The sequence below is a fragment of the Rattus rattus genome, chromosome 13, assembly GCF_011064425.1.
Source record: "Rattus rattus isolate New Zealand chromosome 13, Rrattus_CSIRO_v1, whole genome shotgun sequence".
In the NCBI taxonomy this organism is placed as follows: domain Eukaryota; kingdom Metazoa; phylum Chordata; class Mammalia; order Rodentia; family Muridae; genus Rattus; species Rattus rattus.
In genome coordinates, this window is record NC_046166.1 from 42,115,295 (window position 1) to 42,132,359 (window position 17,065).

Below are 17,065 nucleotides of genomic sequence, written 5' to 3' on the forward strand. Positions count from 1 at the left end.
TTCAAGTAAAACACTGCAGGTTTAAAAATCCGTACACGAGGAAGAACAGGTCACATTAATGTGCTTTTTTTAAAATAAATCCTTCGCTAACTTAGAAAACACCCCCATAGATATGAGATAGAATCTTTTCAGACCATAACTGCACAGAAAGCAATGATCCCTTGGGCTATGTGTACACTGTGTCTCGAGGGCTAACAGACAGAATCCATGACACCATTCCTGCCTGAGTCACTATGCTGTCATTATCATGGGAAAACTCAAACTTAGCCATTTCAAGTTAGACATTCTGAAAGGAAAACAAGTGTCAAAACACTGCCATTAGAAACATACAACTGTCATAAAAGGGAGCGTATTAGTCACACACCCTGGGATTTTTCTGTCACTTAAGTATGACCATCATCATCCCAACTCAATTTTTTTGAGTTTTATAATTAGTTACATTCAACACTCGTAACAATCTGAGAAGTCTAAATCCCAAGTGTATGCTATACGGATATACTTTTTTTGGCTTCAACCACAACACCAATGCCAAGAATAATCAGTTCTGAACTTGTGTCTGTATATAAAACATGATCGCTGCAAACTCAAATACAGAAGGAACCCCTCATACGTCTTCAAACTTTTTCAACATGTTTCCTGTCTCACCGCTGCTTCTGGCCCCACACCCTGCCCATTCTTTTTCTAGGATTCTTACTGTCTCTGGTCCCCTGTGCTTCCATTCAGGAAAACCCTGCTCTTGGCAGCACTCAGCCCCTTATGTGGGCACAGAGGCAACCCTTTTGCCTGTTAGAGCTTCCTCCTCTCAACCCCTGCCCCCACCTTCACCTGCAGAGAAGCTGTGGCTCGCATCCTGGCTCCCCAGTCTTCCTTGTCTGCTACCACAGACCTCCTCTTGCAGTGGACGCGGTCAGCGCACAGCTGCCTGCCTAGGCTCTGTTGCTGCCAGCAGCGTTGCCAGAAAGGGCTGCCCCAGAAAGGGCTGCCCCAGCACACTGAGTAACGCTTTGGCAGAGTTTAAAGACTAAAAAAAAAAAAAATGCCCTCGACACTTTCACTTGTACAGGGAGCTCTCAGCAGGCTCAGCGGAGGGATGCAAAATTCCATCTCTTCTCTCTCTCTCTCTCTCTCTCTCTCTCTCTCTCTCTCTCTCTCTCTCTCTCTCTCTCTCTCTCTCTCTCCTCTCCCCTCCTTTGTAGAGACAGCTTTTTCCCATGATATTACCTCCCTTCACTCCAATCATCTCACCTCCCAAGTCCCAATTCACAGTTTCCCATCCCCTGGTGTTAACTCACATCCATTTCAAGAAGCAAATCACTTGTCTTTTTACAGTGCATGTGGGATTGCATGCTGTGAAAGGAGAAACACTGCCCCCACCCCCCCAGGCCCCCCACCCCCATTTTCTCTCTAGGCTTCACCTTGCTCTGACAGAAAGTTAAAAACAAAGTGTTATTATTTAACAAACCCCACCATTTTCATGGTTTTAAATTCGAATGGAGAAAACAGACTCTGAGATTATCTTCACAGCCATTTTCTTCCTCTGCCACACAGCATGGTATTCATGGGAGCTCTCGGATGGCTCAGAGGACAAGCTTTATGCCATAAGACCCTAGGAATGCACAGAGCTATGCACAATCCGTCCTTTGTGGAGCTCATGTATAGACCCAGAAAGACACAAGTGCTGGCACGCGCGGCTTACCGTTCTAATGGCTGTGGGGATTCCAGACTCATCCACAGGGCCGATCCCTGGGTAATGCGGGGCTTTGATGACTGTGACCCTCTTCTCTTCCTCGGAGGATCTGTAGAGTGGGATGGAGCTTCCCATGGTGCCGTCTAGCGACTGGGCATGATGGGAATATGTCTCCGCAGAATCTGAGCAGAACATTGACATGGAACACGTTAGATGCATGGGCCGTAATTTTTTAAATGTCTCTTTTATTGGATACTTTTTACTTATTTACATTTCAAGTGTTATCCTCTTTCTCAGTTTCCTGTCCATAAACCCTCTATCCTACCTACCCCTCCTCCCCCTTCTTCTATGAGGGTGTTCATAGAAGCCATCCAGCCATTCCTTTCTGCCTCCCTGCCCTGACATTTCCCTACACAGGGGCATCGAACCTTGGCAGGACCAAGGGCTTCTCTTCCCATTGGTGCCCAATAAGGCCATCCTCTGCTACATATGGAAATGGAGCCATGGGTCTGTCCATGTGTACTCTTTGGATGGCGGTTTAGTCCCCAGGAGCTCTGCTTGGTTGGAATTGTTGGTCTTATGGGGTTGTAAACCCCTTCAGCTCCTTCAATCCTTTCTCTAACTCCTCCAATGGGGACCCTGTTCTCAGTACAATGGTTGTCTGCAAGCATCTGACTCTGTATTTGTCACGCTCTGGCTATATCAGGAGAGAGCTATATCAGGCTCCTGTCAGCATGCACTTCTTGGCATCTGTAATATTGTCTATGTTTGGTGGCTGTATATATCTGGGCTGTATCCCCCGTGGGGCAGTCTTTGAATGGCCATTCCTTCAGTCTCTGCTCCAAACTTTGTCTCCATATCTCCTCTTATGAATATTTTTGTTACCCCTTCTAAGAAGGACTGAAGCATCTACATACATGGTCTGTAAATTAACAGTGCCTCTTATACCTTGATTGCCAATCATCATAGAATCCTCTTTCTACCTCTGTACCCTTTCCCATATTTTCTCTGTCTCATTCAGTAGCAGATATTATACACATATATGGGACAACAAGGACTTTGGTGTATTATAAAGAAGGACGAGAGGAAGAATACTTGATGAATGACATGTGCAGCCACTGCTGAGGAGACACTAAGTGTGTCCCACCTCACTTTCCTTCCAGAAATCTTGGGAAAGACAGAATGAGGGGGGCAGCAGAAGCTGAATGAGCCTGATACAGTTTACTCAGGTCGCACCTCATAATGAGCCTTGTGAGACTGATGGCCACCATCATGAAAAAGTAGTAAGAGATATTTTAGAGAAGCCATAGGATTATTGACCCAAAGATAAAATTCCATAAAAGTAAAATGAAAATAAAAGTCAGTTGAGAATTATTTTTAGAACCAGATGCGCACTAGACAGTGGAGGCTCCTGGGTAAATAAGTGCTTTTCAGTAGTTATGATTAATTGAATTTTATTTTATATTGTTGGTTTGATGGTAAAGTGCCCATGCTATGGTTTTTTTATCCTTCAAGATGTGACAGTTGTTTTAAGGATTGAAGTCACATGAGGTTTATCAAATTTCCATCTTAATGTTGAGGTTATGATTCTCTGGAATACTCTCAGAGGTAACAGAGAACACGTGTGTACCCTACCTGCTCTGTTCATTCTGAGTGAAGAATAATAGCTTTGGAAAATTAACATTATTGGTGATCTTGTCAAACAACAGTGATGTGACTTCCTGCTGTTTGAAAGACCTGTTTTAGCAAAATCTGTTCCTCAGTTCCTTTCTGTGGAAGCTGAAAAATTCTTATGTTTTAGGACAACATTTGCTGATTCTATTCATGTATGTGTTTGTTTCATTCTCATACATATGATTTACAACTAATATTTATATCATACATTGATAGTATAATGAACTTTTATATTATATATGTATTCTTAGATGACGTTGTGCAGGACAACATAAACATTTAAGAATTTAACTCATTTTCACATGGCTGTTTAGCATTAAGCTCTCTCGAGGCTAATATTCAGTATATTAGCCTATAAAGTCTGTAAGTCGACTTTCAATTTAGTTTACAACAGAGAAGCGTCTTAAGGCATTTTTGAATGGAATGGATGAGTCTAGGAAAGGATATGTTTCCTGTGTCACTTCTTATACAACTCTCATCTTTCCAGACACCGAATGAAGTCATAGTATGTTATTTTGCCCTGCTTGACCTTTTCATTTAATTCTTCACTGGCCTTGGCAGGATAGCCACGGTGCTAGAATTTCTGTCAGCAACCAGTGTTTTCTGAGCATATAGGATGTGCCACAGCTCTAGCATAAGAGAGAGTATCGAGTCTGTCCCCACGTTTAGTTCATGTGACTGTAGTTACACAATACTAGTTCTTTTTCTATTTCTCTTATGTGGCTCATAAACTGTTATATTTGCAATCTTTTGTCTTAAAGTCCACCTAGGGCAGAACAGACTTGTAAATTCCCCTCCCATCCCCGCCGTAGCCAATTGGAACTTATTCAATGTTTATGCAGGGAATTCTTTTCCATGTTAAAAAGTTTATGTGTAAAATCCACTCACTAGTTAGGTCTAAAGTCAAGCGCTGTCTGTATTTGAGTATATTTTTAATCTGGTAGAATGGGGAAAACTGTTCACTAAGACACACTGGGATAAGGAGTCCCACTTAATGATTATTTAGGAAAACGTTACAGCTGAAATAACTTAGAAAGTTTCACTTTTGTGTATAGTAAACCATAATTCCATTTCAGAAGGTTGAAATAGTGGAGTGTGTTATAGAACTGAACTGTGGACTGGTTGTCAAAGAGAGAAGTTTGGCACAAACAAGCCCTTCTTTCTTACACTCTAAAAGGAGATCATTACAAGCTTCACGAACAGCTCCCGGGAGTGGCGTTAGAAAAGGCATGGGTCTATTTAGACTCTTCTTTAATGAGTCCCATGACTATGTTGAAAACCGCACAGAGGTTTTGTTGACCATGGAAGCTGAGTTTTTACCACGAGTGGGCTTGAAGTCGACATAAAGCTCTCTTTAGTGAACTCGTGGTATCGCACTCCTTCTGTTAATGAGTTGGTGTGAGAAGAGAGAAGGAGGTCTGCTATGAACCAAAGAATGGTGTAGAGCTCCATGTTGTACATTTTTCTCTCTGTTGCTGACCGGTAGTGGCTGTAAGATGGGGCCTCTCTTTTTGAGAGGTTCAAGTATGTATGCTTTCCTTAGCATCCTCTGCTTTGTTGTCCTGAAAACCCTCTAGGTTCTTGGCATCATGGGAACCTTGTCAACCTAACACATAATGGTTCATTTTGGAATTTTTATGTTGAACTTTTAGCAACTGCAGAATACTTGTTACATTACTTTCAAGCTATGCTAATATATTTGGCTACATAAGAATATATGAATTCTATTTAAATAATTCTATTTACATAATAAGAATGTAAAGAATTCTATCTTTTGAAGCACAGGACTTACCCAGGAGGCTCTAAAGAGTTCACAAGATAGACAACATCATATGCTTAAAGTTTTGAAACAGATTTTCATATTTTCAACATTTATATAACTTAAGGGCATGTGCAAAACTACATACTGATTAGGCCTAAAGTCAAGGGCTATTTATACTTGATCATTTATAGTTTTTAACTGGTAGAATGAGATGAACTGTGCTCACTAAGACAGGCAATGGCTAAAGAGTCACGCATAATGATTATTTAGGAAATAATTATTACTGGAGGAAGACTATAACTTAAACATTTTAAATTGGATTTATGTATTTTATTTTACATAGGAGTGCTTTGCTTATGTGTATGTATATACACCACATGGATGCTTGGTGCCTTTATAGGTCAGAAGAGGGCATCAGATCCCTTGGAACTGGAGTCACAGGTGGGTGAGGACCATCATTTGGGAGTTGGGAGTTGAGCCTGGGACTTCTGGAAGAGCAGCAGTGATCTTACCTACTGAGTCATCTCCCCAAAGCCATGGCTTTGCCTACTATTTAACACCCAAAGGATTAAGAACTCACATAAATTGTGGAATCTTCATTTAAGGTAGTATTTAAGTTCCCCCCATTTGCTTCCTAGTACCCCAGTGATGATGGACGGCCTTCAAATATCAGTTTGAATAGTTTACGACTGTTATCCAGGACTTTAGGATTTTTCTGTGTTACTATAGCCTGTCACCTTGTTAGACTATTTTTTTTTCTTTTCTTTTTTTTCGGAGCTGGGGATCGAACCCAGGGCCTTGCGCTTGCTAGGCAAGCGCTCTACCGCTGAGCTAAATCCCCAACCCCCTTGTTAGACTATTTTAATTGTTAAAATAATTTTTCCATAGGTGTAACTAAAGAGTATTCGAGAATGAAAGTTCTCCCACAAAGGAAGAAGCCTCCTCAATCGAACAGTGCTACACTACTGTTTTCTGGGCCCCATAAGCTCCCCTTTGTTCACTAGGTATCGCCACGTTCTTTCTACTCCATCATTTAAATAGCAACCAGCCTTCCCCAGGCTTAGCTATGGAAGGAACCATCACCTCCAAATAGCAATGGCCCTCTTTTCTACAATGTAGACCCTTCTGTTCTAACTCTTCCCAAGGGAGGGTCACCAGTGTACTGCCCGTCAGTTGCACATCACTATGTCACCTTGTATTTTTCTTTTGTGATGACATATGGCTGCCACGTTAAAGTTGTCATGGAAATCACGACCGCAGTACTTACCAAGCGACCTGCCGTGTGGCATGATCATGCTGGAGTTGAGTGAGGCTGGGAGGGAGTATGCAGAAGGGGAGAATGGCCTCTGATAGTAACTCACTGGACTCACAGCGCCACCAGAGTTGCCGTTGATAGTGATCTGGCTCTGAGGAAAGCACAGAGGACCCGTTATATCACAGGCTTCCCCGGGAACATCACTCCTATCTGTGACAATAAGACCTTCCAACTACAAGACAGTAATCAACTATGGGGCTTTTATCTCTTTTGAAAACTGGTGTCAGAGGGACCAAAGACCTCCTCCACCCAGTTTTCTCTGTTCTTTCCTTTATTTCTCACCCCTTATATTATCAGAGGGCACGGGAAGTGGTTAGGGAAATGAGAGCACCTAGCCAGTGGGCACGCCACAGTGCCAACAGAGGTGCCACCTACATGGGTCACTGGCAAATGAATGGGCAGGCCACTGAACTCTCACAGCCTGGTCTCACGTAGTCACATCTCTCTCTCTCATCCTTCTGCATGGTGGGTTTGAAATGGATGCTCTCTGACAGGAGGAGAGGGGCTGGCTCACGGACTCAGTGCTCTAATGAATCAATGTTTCCAAAACAAGATGACTGACACGGAAAGCAAGTGTTTGGCTTAATGAGTCAGGAAATGACCTACTCGTGCAGCCACATACCGGGTAAACCATTGTAAACCATTGTAAAGATGCTAAAACACTTCAACCTCACGTGACATTCTGGTTTCTTAAGACATTGACTTGTTTGTTTTCCATCTGACTAGTTTCTATTTCTACTGCTACTCAAAGCTTCTCGCTGAGCAGGCATACATGGGCTTCTTTGGTAGTTAAGCATGCAGCTTGGGATTGATGTCCTAACAGACGTTCAGAGGCTACATGTGGTGACTGAGGTGAATCAGCTGAACTCAGCACTGTCTTTGCACAGCATACCACTTGAGCACTACGCAAACCAAATAACGCATGCAGGTGAGATAACATTAGTAAGAGTGTTTAGTTATTACAGCATTGCAGATATGCACATACAGACACACATCTGCACAGACATAGAGACTCACAACTTACCAACTTTTCCACTCTTTTAAATAACAAAAGAAACTTCAGTTACACGAGCATGAACCACAACAGATGAATATAAAATCAAAGATTATCATGCTTTCAAATGATCCAAAAGAAAGCTAATTTACTTAAAAGTCATATCACATATGTCCTAAAAGCAATAATTATTCAATTATAAGGACTATACTTATCAAGTATGTCTTTAAGGTATCAGAAAAAGTCTCTCATTTTAACAATTAGCTATACGTTAAGGACTCTTTGAACTGGACATTTATGCAGACACAATGCATAGTACTTCAGAACCTTTATGTGACTCTGCTGAACAATAAACAGATATTTTTGCCTCCTTGTTTAAATCAACTTTGATTTGTTATAATGATGAATGCAAAAGACAGAATAATTTCTATTAAAACTAAGGTTTCTAGTACAGGTGAGTATCCCTTATGCCCAAATGCTTATGGGCAGAATTATTTCAGATGTCATATGGATTTGAATGTGGGATATACATGTCTTAGGGATGATTCATACACATAATCTGAAGGTAACTACATAAAACTTTCAATTTTTATTTTATAGAAAAAGCGGTTTCAGAGCTCCTGAGGTGTTGTTGTTGCTGTTGTTGTTGTTGTTGTTTTGCTTTGTTTGTTTAATCCATGTATTTTATGTACATGGGTAACTTTGTCTGCATGCAGTCTGCACTCCAGAAGAGGGCATCAGGTTCTGTTACAGAGCTGCCAAATGGGTGCTGGGAATTGAATGTTGGTCCTCTGCAAGAGCAGCCAGTGGTGCTCTTGTCCCCTGAACCATGTCTCCAGCCGCAGAATTGTTTTTATTCCAATTTGTCACATGAAGTCAGGTGTGGAATATTAAATTTACAATGTCATGCCAATGTCTCCAATTTTGAAAAATTTTTTAATTTGGGCATTTTCATTAGGAATATCCAACTTTTTTTTCTAACACAGTAGGACATAGAGTGACTCATCCCTGATGAGTACCCAAGGCTAGTGGCTGGCTATCTGTGGATAGGGGTTGGTTTAGTCCGGGTATTTCCAGAAAGAAAATCCAGCCACTTGGTGAATACTAAGTCACCCCAAACGATTGAAACAAGTTTTTTTTCCTTTTCTGTAGTTGTAGAAGTTAAAAAAAATATGGCTTGTGGCATTTCTCTGTGCATGCAAGTTGAAGTTTTACGTCTTGACAGTGTACAGCCACCATGTGGTACAGATATGATTTCCCGGTGACAGAACCATCAGTACGGTAACGATTTCAGAGAATCTCTCTTTGCTCAAAGCTATACACCCTTCAGTGAAAGTCAGGGATCTTTTTACTGCCAGTGCTGGAGAACCTGTGCGATAACATTCAAAGCATTTTAGCTACAATTTTAGTGATCACTGATTAGTGATCTCCAAGTGACGTTACAGACATATTTCAATGATATCTATCATGCATATGAGAACTATTTATATACTGAATAAACGAAAGTTTATGCTGTTTCTTATCGTTGAAATGAAAATGTTTTCATAAATTTTGAGACTGGGATGGCTCAGGGGAAATATTACAAAACAGCCTGAGGCTACATTTCTGAACGAGGGACTAAAATTATTTACATCGCTCGCTCCTACATGACAGTAGTGTTCACCACAGGTGTCTGTCATCCAAAGAATAGTAAGGACAATTAGAGCTATGCAGTCAGAATCACTCACGGGGGAGAGACAGCACCTCAAGTGTTAAACCAGGACACAGCGAGGTGAGTCTTACAGGAGAGCATCCTGTTTCAGGTATTAACGGTAAGCTACACTATCTGAAACATTTTGGCCTTTCACTATAGTTTAAGCAAGGCAAATGATGGCCGTCTACTTACTTACATTTCTGACAAAGGGCCTTAGAAATAAACCAGTTGATAGCACAGGAGCCACAGAAAGACGGTAAGTTAGAAGCAGAGCACGCTAGAGTTACCATAAATAGCGCCTAAGTGCAGGAAGGGGCTATCAGTAAAGATTTTAGCACCAAGTGGGTTTCATGAGGATGATGCCAACAGCTTTCTCTAACAGATGGTATACAGTTGGTCTGCTAATCAACACCTATGCAAATAAAAATGGTCGGCTACAAAACCAGATAGCAAACGAGTGCTGTCCTTACAACATGGTGCAGGCAAAGGAGGGAAGAGTCATTATAGAAGTGGCAGTTGCTAAGGTGATGCCATCTGTCACAGCAGATCTCTGACCCAAGGTGGGGGCAGGGGGGTGTCTTTGAGCAGTCAGTAATGTCAGAGGGTCCCAGTTGTAGTTCAACTAGAATGGCTGTGGAGGACTCACTCTCAGATTGGGAGGAGTGATGGCTCAGGGAAGAGTCTGACTGGAGAAAGCCTGTGGCATGGCTGTGTATAAGGCTGTTAGGAGCTAGGAAAGGATGTTTGCATAAACAAGCTGAGAGGCCCTGGGTCAAAGGCAGGCAGGAAGGCCCCAGATCATCAGGTAGTGGCAGTGGGAGGAGCCACTGCCCGGTGAAAAAGTGGGTAGGTGAAAAGCATGCCCAGACAGGCATGAGGAAGAGGCGTGGGCTGGGCCTTGCCTGCGTGTCTGTGAGGAATTTACCTCCAAAACATTGGCAGTCAAGTGCTGGCGTTCAAGCTGAGGTTGAGGGGAAAGAATAATGAGAAGAGAGAAGAATCATTCAAGTATATAAGAATATCTGTCTTACACCGTGACAGAAAGGGTGTAGCATTGGTTTTATGTGCAAACACTCTAAGGAAATGCATTCAGATGGATTAGGTGTCAGACACACTGTGGGAAATGCTTGGAAGCGTGAAGAACATGAATCCAGTGCAGTTTGAACAAGACCCTTGCTCGGATAATATTGCAGTGGAAACGTTCTCCTCAGACATGTTCAGGTTTTGTTCTAATGATAGTGCAATGATATCAAGTTGTCTGTTGCTTGGGCAGAATTAGTTTGTCTCTCAAGAAAAACCGTGGAGCCTGGTTCTTCCTATTGCTTCTTGACTATCAAAATGGTCCCCCAATATAAACCTACTTTTCCTCACTTACTGTTTAAATTGATCAAACTATAAACTATTATGTGGAAAACGGACTTCTGTTCACTTTCTACTTACCAAATCTGTTCATTGCTTTTACCGTGAGATACAAAAACCAACCATTGAAGTTTTAAGTGTTAGCCATGGTACTCATGTGTGTAAATAAAGGGAAACAAAGATCAGTCATGATTTTGTTAAAATGGGTTAGGTACAGCTACTGTTGGCATTGAGTCTCAAGAAAGGAGAAAGAAACTGAAGTGGAAATAAAAGGGTTAAGAATTCCGAAGCTGTGTGTAACCAAGAGTTTGAACACCAGGAAGGGACCAACCAAGTAAGGAGACAAAAGATGTCTGTCAAAAGATTTCGATGATGGCTGTTACACCTCAGATGTCAGAAATGGTGATGAACATCCAACTTAACGAATGGCCATGTGACGTGGAAGCATTTTCCTGACTGCATGGCCTGCAGGCAGCTCACACCAGGTTGGACAGTGTCAGTTGGGCGAGCCCCTTCCAGGTGGCTTGGTTGACTTTTGTAGCTTCCAGGTGGCCCAGTTTGCCTGAGACTCTTCTAGGCCACTTGGCTTGCTTAAGAGAGACTCGGTCGCCTTTCCTGCTTAGATATAGTCTTGGTTGGGAGCAGGGAGGGGCTAGTGAAACTGGTCAGTTTTAGGTACTTCATGGAGCTCTTTTGAGTGCTTTTATGTCCTGTCTTAATGACTTTTCCCTGCTTTACTCCCTCCACCCCCCAACATCTCACTCTCCTGTGAGTACTGTCTTAGAGTGTCCTGTTGTTTTACATCCCTTCCACCTGGAGGAGCTTCATGGTGTAAACTGCTGTATGGCATCATCTCTTACATAGGCCAGCTCAAAGCATGAGCAGAGAACCAAAAACATGTACAAGGAAGATGTGAGTATTTTCCCATTCTGGATTAGCTTGTAGTGGGAAAAATTCACGTCAAATAAGAATGGTTTTCCACTCCCTACTATATTTAGTGACAGGTAGATGACTGCAGAAAGATCAAATTGGTTTGTGTTTCCTGGCTTTTGGACTATATCAAATGAATGCATTCAAATATTGCTCAACAGTCATTCATGTTTTATGAGTCTAAGTTGACATTATTTTCCTTAGCTATCGAGGGAGGAACTAGAGACACCAGCTTGCAGCTGTCTGCTCTTCACTAAGGAAGGGGGTTCTTAAGCTGTGACATATCTAATACCTTAAGTTATCCTAAATAAGATGGAACCCCTTGGTCCAAAGGAATCCAATCCAGAACACCAGGAGAAGTGATGGTTGCCAAAGGCGAGAGAATCAAGGTTGAGGCTCTATGGCGAATTAGCAAGGAGGATGGCTAGAGGGTGACTCGGCAAAGGGAAAAACTGATAGAGATGAACCTGTAGATAAGAACGACATAGCAGAAAGGTATCCGGGAGGTTCAACTCTACTGGGTATTAAATAGCAGGAACTGTGGGGTGATTTTACATCTAAGAAGCTGTCATACTCTAAGAACACTGCCAAAGACGGAGTGTAAGGCTGATCCCAAAGGGAAAGCAGACCTGGGAGAACCCACCATCTGTCTCTCTGCAGTGACTTGGGCAAGCTGTCCAAGCTCCCTTGTCCTCAGTTTCCCTATATGTCAGTTACAATCATTAACACAACTCATCTTTTATAGTTTTAGAAGACTGAGCTATTAAGAAAGAAATACAGGTCGGGGTGTCTGGTGAGCAGTCACAGCTGCTCAAGAGCATCACGACTTGAAAATGACTGTACTTAGTTAGAAGGCACAGTAATGCTTTTCACAAAGCCAGACCAGGGAAGGGAACAGTTATGTGAAAGCTGTCCTAGAGAGGGAGAAGAAAAGGTCACCTCTTTTGTCCCCTGGGGTAAACATGGAGAATTTAAAGAAGGCAGATTGTGATTCCATAGAGAAAGTGCTTCTAATAATCAGATCTCAGAATTCTTCAACCACGAAATCACTGCCTTGTAAACTAATGGGGGTCGCCATTATGTGCATTCAGGAAAGGGCTCACTGAATAGGGGGGATCTTGTGCTGCTTTTAAATTGATATTGTTCTCGCCTACGATGCTGCAGTGCTCAATTATTTTAACACACACACACACACACACACACACACACACACACACACACAATTTGTAGCCCCTGACATTTACTATGTCTTCCTGCAAGAATTTTAAATGTAAAAACCATCGTGAAAGACCATTAAACAGAAAATGAAACAAATATGACATATACTGTGGAAGGGAAGACATGAAAATTAAATGTCCATTGGTGGAAGAATGGATAAAGTATGATTTATATCAAGATGAACTATTCTTTAGTCTTTTTTTTTTTTGTATTTTGAAGTGGAAATTCAAAATAGAGGATATTATATGAAAGTGAAACCAGGCAGTCACAGAACAGTTACTTTGTGATTCCACTTACATAAGGCATCTGAGATAGCCGAAATAGAGAGTTAATGGCAAAGGGGCTGAGCAAGATGGAGCTGAGCTGCTATCCAGGGTATAGAGTTTCATTTGGGCAAGAGAAACAAATTCTAGGAGTTTCCCATATGTCACTATGCCTAGAGTTAATAGTTGTATATGGAACACTTAAAATTTGTGAAGAAAGGTCTGGGGGGAGATGACACAATCAATAACGTGCTTGCTAGACAAACACAAAGACAAGAGTTGGGATTTTCTGAACCCACATAAAAGCCCAGCATTGAGGACACAAGGATAGGGATCTCTGTGGGAAGCTGGTAGCTAGATGAACCACTGTTATGCAGCTCCTGGCTCAGCAAGAGAAAGTGTCTCAATAAATAAAGAGGAGAGTAACCTGGACAGACACCCAACACATACTAGCCTACATACACACATGCATGCTTACCACATACATGAATTGCAAAGATAATGTGAAGAGGGTAGATCTCATATATTCTCAGCAAAATTAAAATAAAAACTATAAGAATTTCTGGCACTTTTTGACAATAATATTGACAGTGCAATATATCAAGACACTATTAATCTGATGAAAACTTTCATCCATCTGTGAAAAAAAATATTGTTGACAACCTTAATTTACTTCCCCAAGATGCTGCATGGTTTGGGAAATATTATTTTGGAATAATAACAGCTTCTGTGTGTCGGGGAATTACTATGTAGAAGGCCGTATGCCGAATTCTCCATATATATTATCATACCTGCCGAGGAACTCTCTAAGACGAATCTTGTTATTAACCCCATATTATAGATGAAGAGACTAAAGTTCAGGGAGGCACATAATAACACCTTGAAGGAAGCCGCAGTCTAATTGGCCTCCTCCCTGTCTGTCCTAAGCCCGCTCTAACTTCTACCCTGAGGTGTGCTTTCTGCCTTCATCTTGCTTGTCCCACTAACAATATTTGAAGTTACTTTCCCTCTCCTCCCATGATTTCCTTGCTTGGCTTTTAGTATGGCTCATTTCCCTGGATTTTCTTCTCCTTTTGCAGATACCAGTGCTAGTCTCCTTGACTGGTTCTTCCTTTGAGTGTTAAGGTTTGCATGAGCTCAACTCTTGGGTTCTCTCCATTCTCCATGTTGTTTTCACTGACTCTTGGCTACAAACTGCATCTGTAAGCTGATCTGTTTTTAAGTCTCCAACGAGGACCTTTCCCCTGAGCCCCAAACCCTCTCATCCCACACTCCACCTCGGAGCTACCAATTATTGGTGTTCCCTCTGCTCTCACAGGTCTCTCCCCCTGCCACGTCCTAGGAATGGATTAGTCACATCTCGTCAATTCTATTCCAAACTCACAGAGAGGGCCCCGTGGAAGCTGCATCAGGTAGCCAACAATGAAGGAAGGCTGGAGAAAACTCTACAGTTCATCTTTAAAGCTTATGTGGCCGATGCCTTTCCACTTTGTGGAGAAGCTGGGAGGATGACTTTCCATTCAGTAGAGATGGTGACTGTGACAACAGTGGTGTTATGGTGGAATTTTACATATGTAGAAAATAATGAGTCTAGGTAATAAAACTTGATTAGTGTGCTTTCTAAATTAACCAACCACTGAATTTTAGTGAGGACAAGTGTCAGTTTGCAAAGGAATAAGTACTGTTTGAAGTTAAAATAAAGCATGTTATAATTAAGATTTTTCTTAAGATATATTGTATATTTAAATAAGGTTAACCTGGCTCCCAAATGTCTAACATAGAAACAGGCCTTCGGTACCTGGAAGTACTTTAAGAATGGATGTGGTTTACAGTGTCTTAACTTATCTATCAATAATTAAAAAAGAAAAAAACTCTGAAAGAAGAGACTTTTAGAACATAATTTTTGTAGAAAAGGTTTGTGTGCAAATACATAGATACAGAAAAAGAAATCACTGAGTTCAGCCAGTAAGGTTTTGAAATAGTTTCTTTCTCCTTTCCCCTCCTGCTTAGAAGCTAGTATAGCATTAGGTTTGACACAAAGCTCAAACTGGAGAAGAGAGAGGCACGTGTACCGCTGGAGACCGACAGGCGGTGGCATCTGAAGGCGTTTGTCTATCCTGCTGAAGAGGCATCTTCGCAGGCTCTGGAGGAAGCTCAGGGAACTGTTTGTGGCTCTCAAGATGGTGTTCTGAACAGGGGGCTATCCGAATGGAAAGGGACGCTGTGTGTGTGTCTGGGTTAGGGCTTGATGAGCAAGACCTTGGCAGAAATGATGGACCGCCAGTGGGTTGTGGAAACCGTGGTGTGTTAAGGGGAAAACTACTTCCTCGGTCCTGGTTAGGGGTTAGCTTCAAGGTAGAAATTCTTCGAGTTTGAGAATCTTGTGTGTAGTCTTGTTGTAGAAATGGGGTGTTGATGTCTCCAAAGTGTGCAGGGCTGGACCTGGGGGATGCCGGTAGTGGGCTAGTGATTTTCTGTGTGTAGGACACAGTCGTGCTGGATTCCTCAGAATACATTAATGTCTGGTTAGAATCCTCACTAGAATGTGTAGTTCCTTGGAGAGGTTTAAGGTTAGTAAAGTCCTCTGTACATGATGGAGTGAGTTTGTTAGTTCCTAATGAGTCTAAAATGTCACCCTTTGACTGATTGGTTATCAGGGTCTGACTGTCAAAGCTCCCCTTCCTGACTGGCGGAAGGGGTGCCTAGATGGCCAAAAGTGTTCAGAAAGAGAAATGATATAGAAGGAAAAAAACATAGAGAAAGTCCAAGTTAGTCAGGAGAGACACATTGTCAAAGCTGCCCTGAAGAAATCCATACATACATACTGTGCCCTGAGCAGCAGACAGAATGGCCGCTGTCGGTCCTGTAATTTTAGAATACATTACGAAGACATTGGTCCCACCCAAAATTTTAGGAATTACGCTAACCGTGGGTATATGTTATCTTGTCACGTTTTTATACCCGGAGGTCATTTAGACACATGGTTTTTAGTGTTCTGCCTGTATGGTTTTCCTAACATCTCAAAATCTCATTGTTCGTCTGACACATATTCATGCAACACATGATGTATCACTGACTCTTAACTCTGAAATCCGAACAAACAGCTTCCAGAGTTTTAATAATTAGACTTTATCTAAAACACTACAGTAGAAGCTGGCCTACTTTTATAAGTTTTACCAGAGAATCAAGACAGAAACAACATCAACAGTCACAAAAACCTACCTGTTTTGAGCTTAAAACTCAAGCCCCATGTTCATGTTACTGTGACAGGCAAAAGCAACTAGAGAGGGCAGAAGCATTTTAAAGCCAGGACGATTTCCAGGAGGACAAGCAAGCAGAGGGCTAAGAATTAGATACACAGCAGGCACTGAGCTGTTATTACCTGGGTTGGTGACTTTTTGTCTTGCAGGTTTGGTCGAACGCTTCTAAAACCTTTTGCTGCAAGAGAGGAATATGTGGCATCTCCATTCAGTGTCTCTGGATTTCGACCATTGTAAGATCTCCAAGCTTTCATTAAGGGAAAACAAATCGAACACAGAAATATCTACGTTCACTCGAATTTGGTTTTTTTTTCTTTCTTTCTTTTTTTTTTTTTGGTGTGTTAGAAAATGGATTTGTTTTTCTAAAACTGAAATGGTCTTGATGGAATTATAATTTGTTGTGCATAACAGTGTACGGAATTTAAATTTAACATAAGTTTAATGATATGGCTGTGGATATGTAAAAAGAAAAATGGCCTTGAAATAAAGTACAGTAGTTGTTCACAATATTTTTTCTGTACCTGAGTCCGGAGAGTGAGACTCACGCCCTGAAAGAAAAACAATATTGACATTAACTCGAGTGTGAAGCAAACCGAACGTCCTATAAACGTACTTGGCAGAGAGCCACACGCACAGTTTTTGTCAACATTATCTCAGTCCTGAAACGGGGCACCTTAAGTTTAGTCATGAGAGGTCTGTGCACTGTTTTATTTTCGATATGCTGACCATTTCTTAAATATCTGCATCAATCAATAACTAGAACTATAGCAAATGCTAATTTTCACACACAGTAATATCACACCGTGTAATTTTAAGCTTATCCTGGCCCAAAATGGATATATGACTACTGAACACAGAATTAAAGGACTGAAAAGAATCTGGTTTGCAAACAATGGGAACTTTTCAGAAC

At 41.7% G+C, this 17,065-nt stretch overlaps 1 protein-coding gene across 7 annotated transcripts in view; it reads right to left on the reverse strand.

The window, feature by feature from the left end:
- The window catches only part of Sorbs2 (sorbin and SH3 domain containing 2), an 88,681-nt gene that overhangs the window by 61,965 nt on the left and 9,651 nt on the right, over nucleotides 1-17,065 (reverse strand). For 6 of the 7 annotated variants that reach the window (XM_032918513.1, XM_032918511.1, XM_032918510.1 and 3 more), the window contains 4 exons: nucleotides 16,677-16,703; nucleotides 16,278-16,402; nucleotides 6,391-6,529; nucleotides 1,697-1,869 (listed from right to left, as the gene is read on the reverse strand). In XM_032918513.1, the coding sequence (XP_032774404.1) occupies nucleotides 1,697-1,869; nucleotides 6,391-6,529; nucleotides 16,278-16,402; nucleotides 16,677-16,703 (464 nt within the window). The remainder of the gene's footprint in view (nucleotides 1-1,696; nucleotides 1,870-6,390; nucleotides 6,530-16,277; nucleotides 16,403-16,676; nucleotides 16,704-17,065) is intronic. The other variant, XM_032918515.1, reaches the window with a different exon arrangement.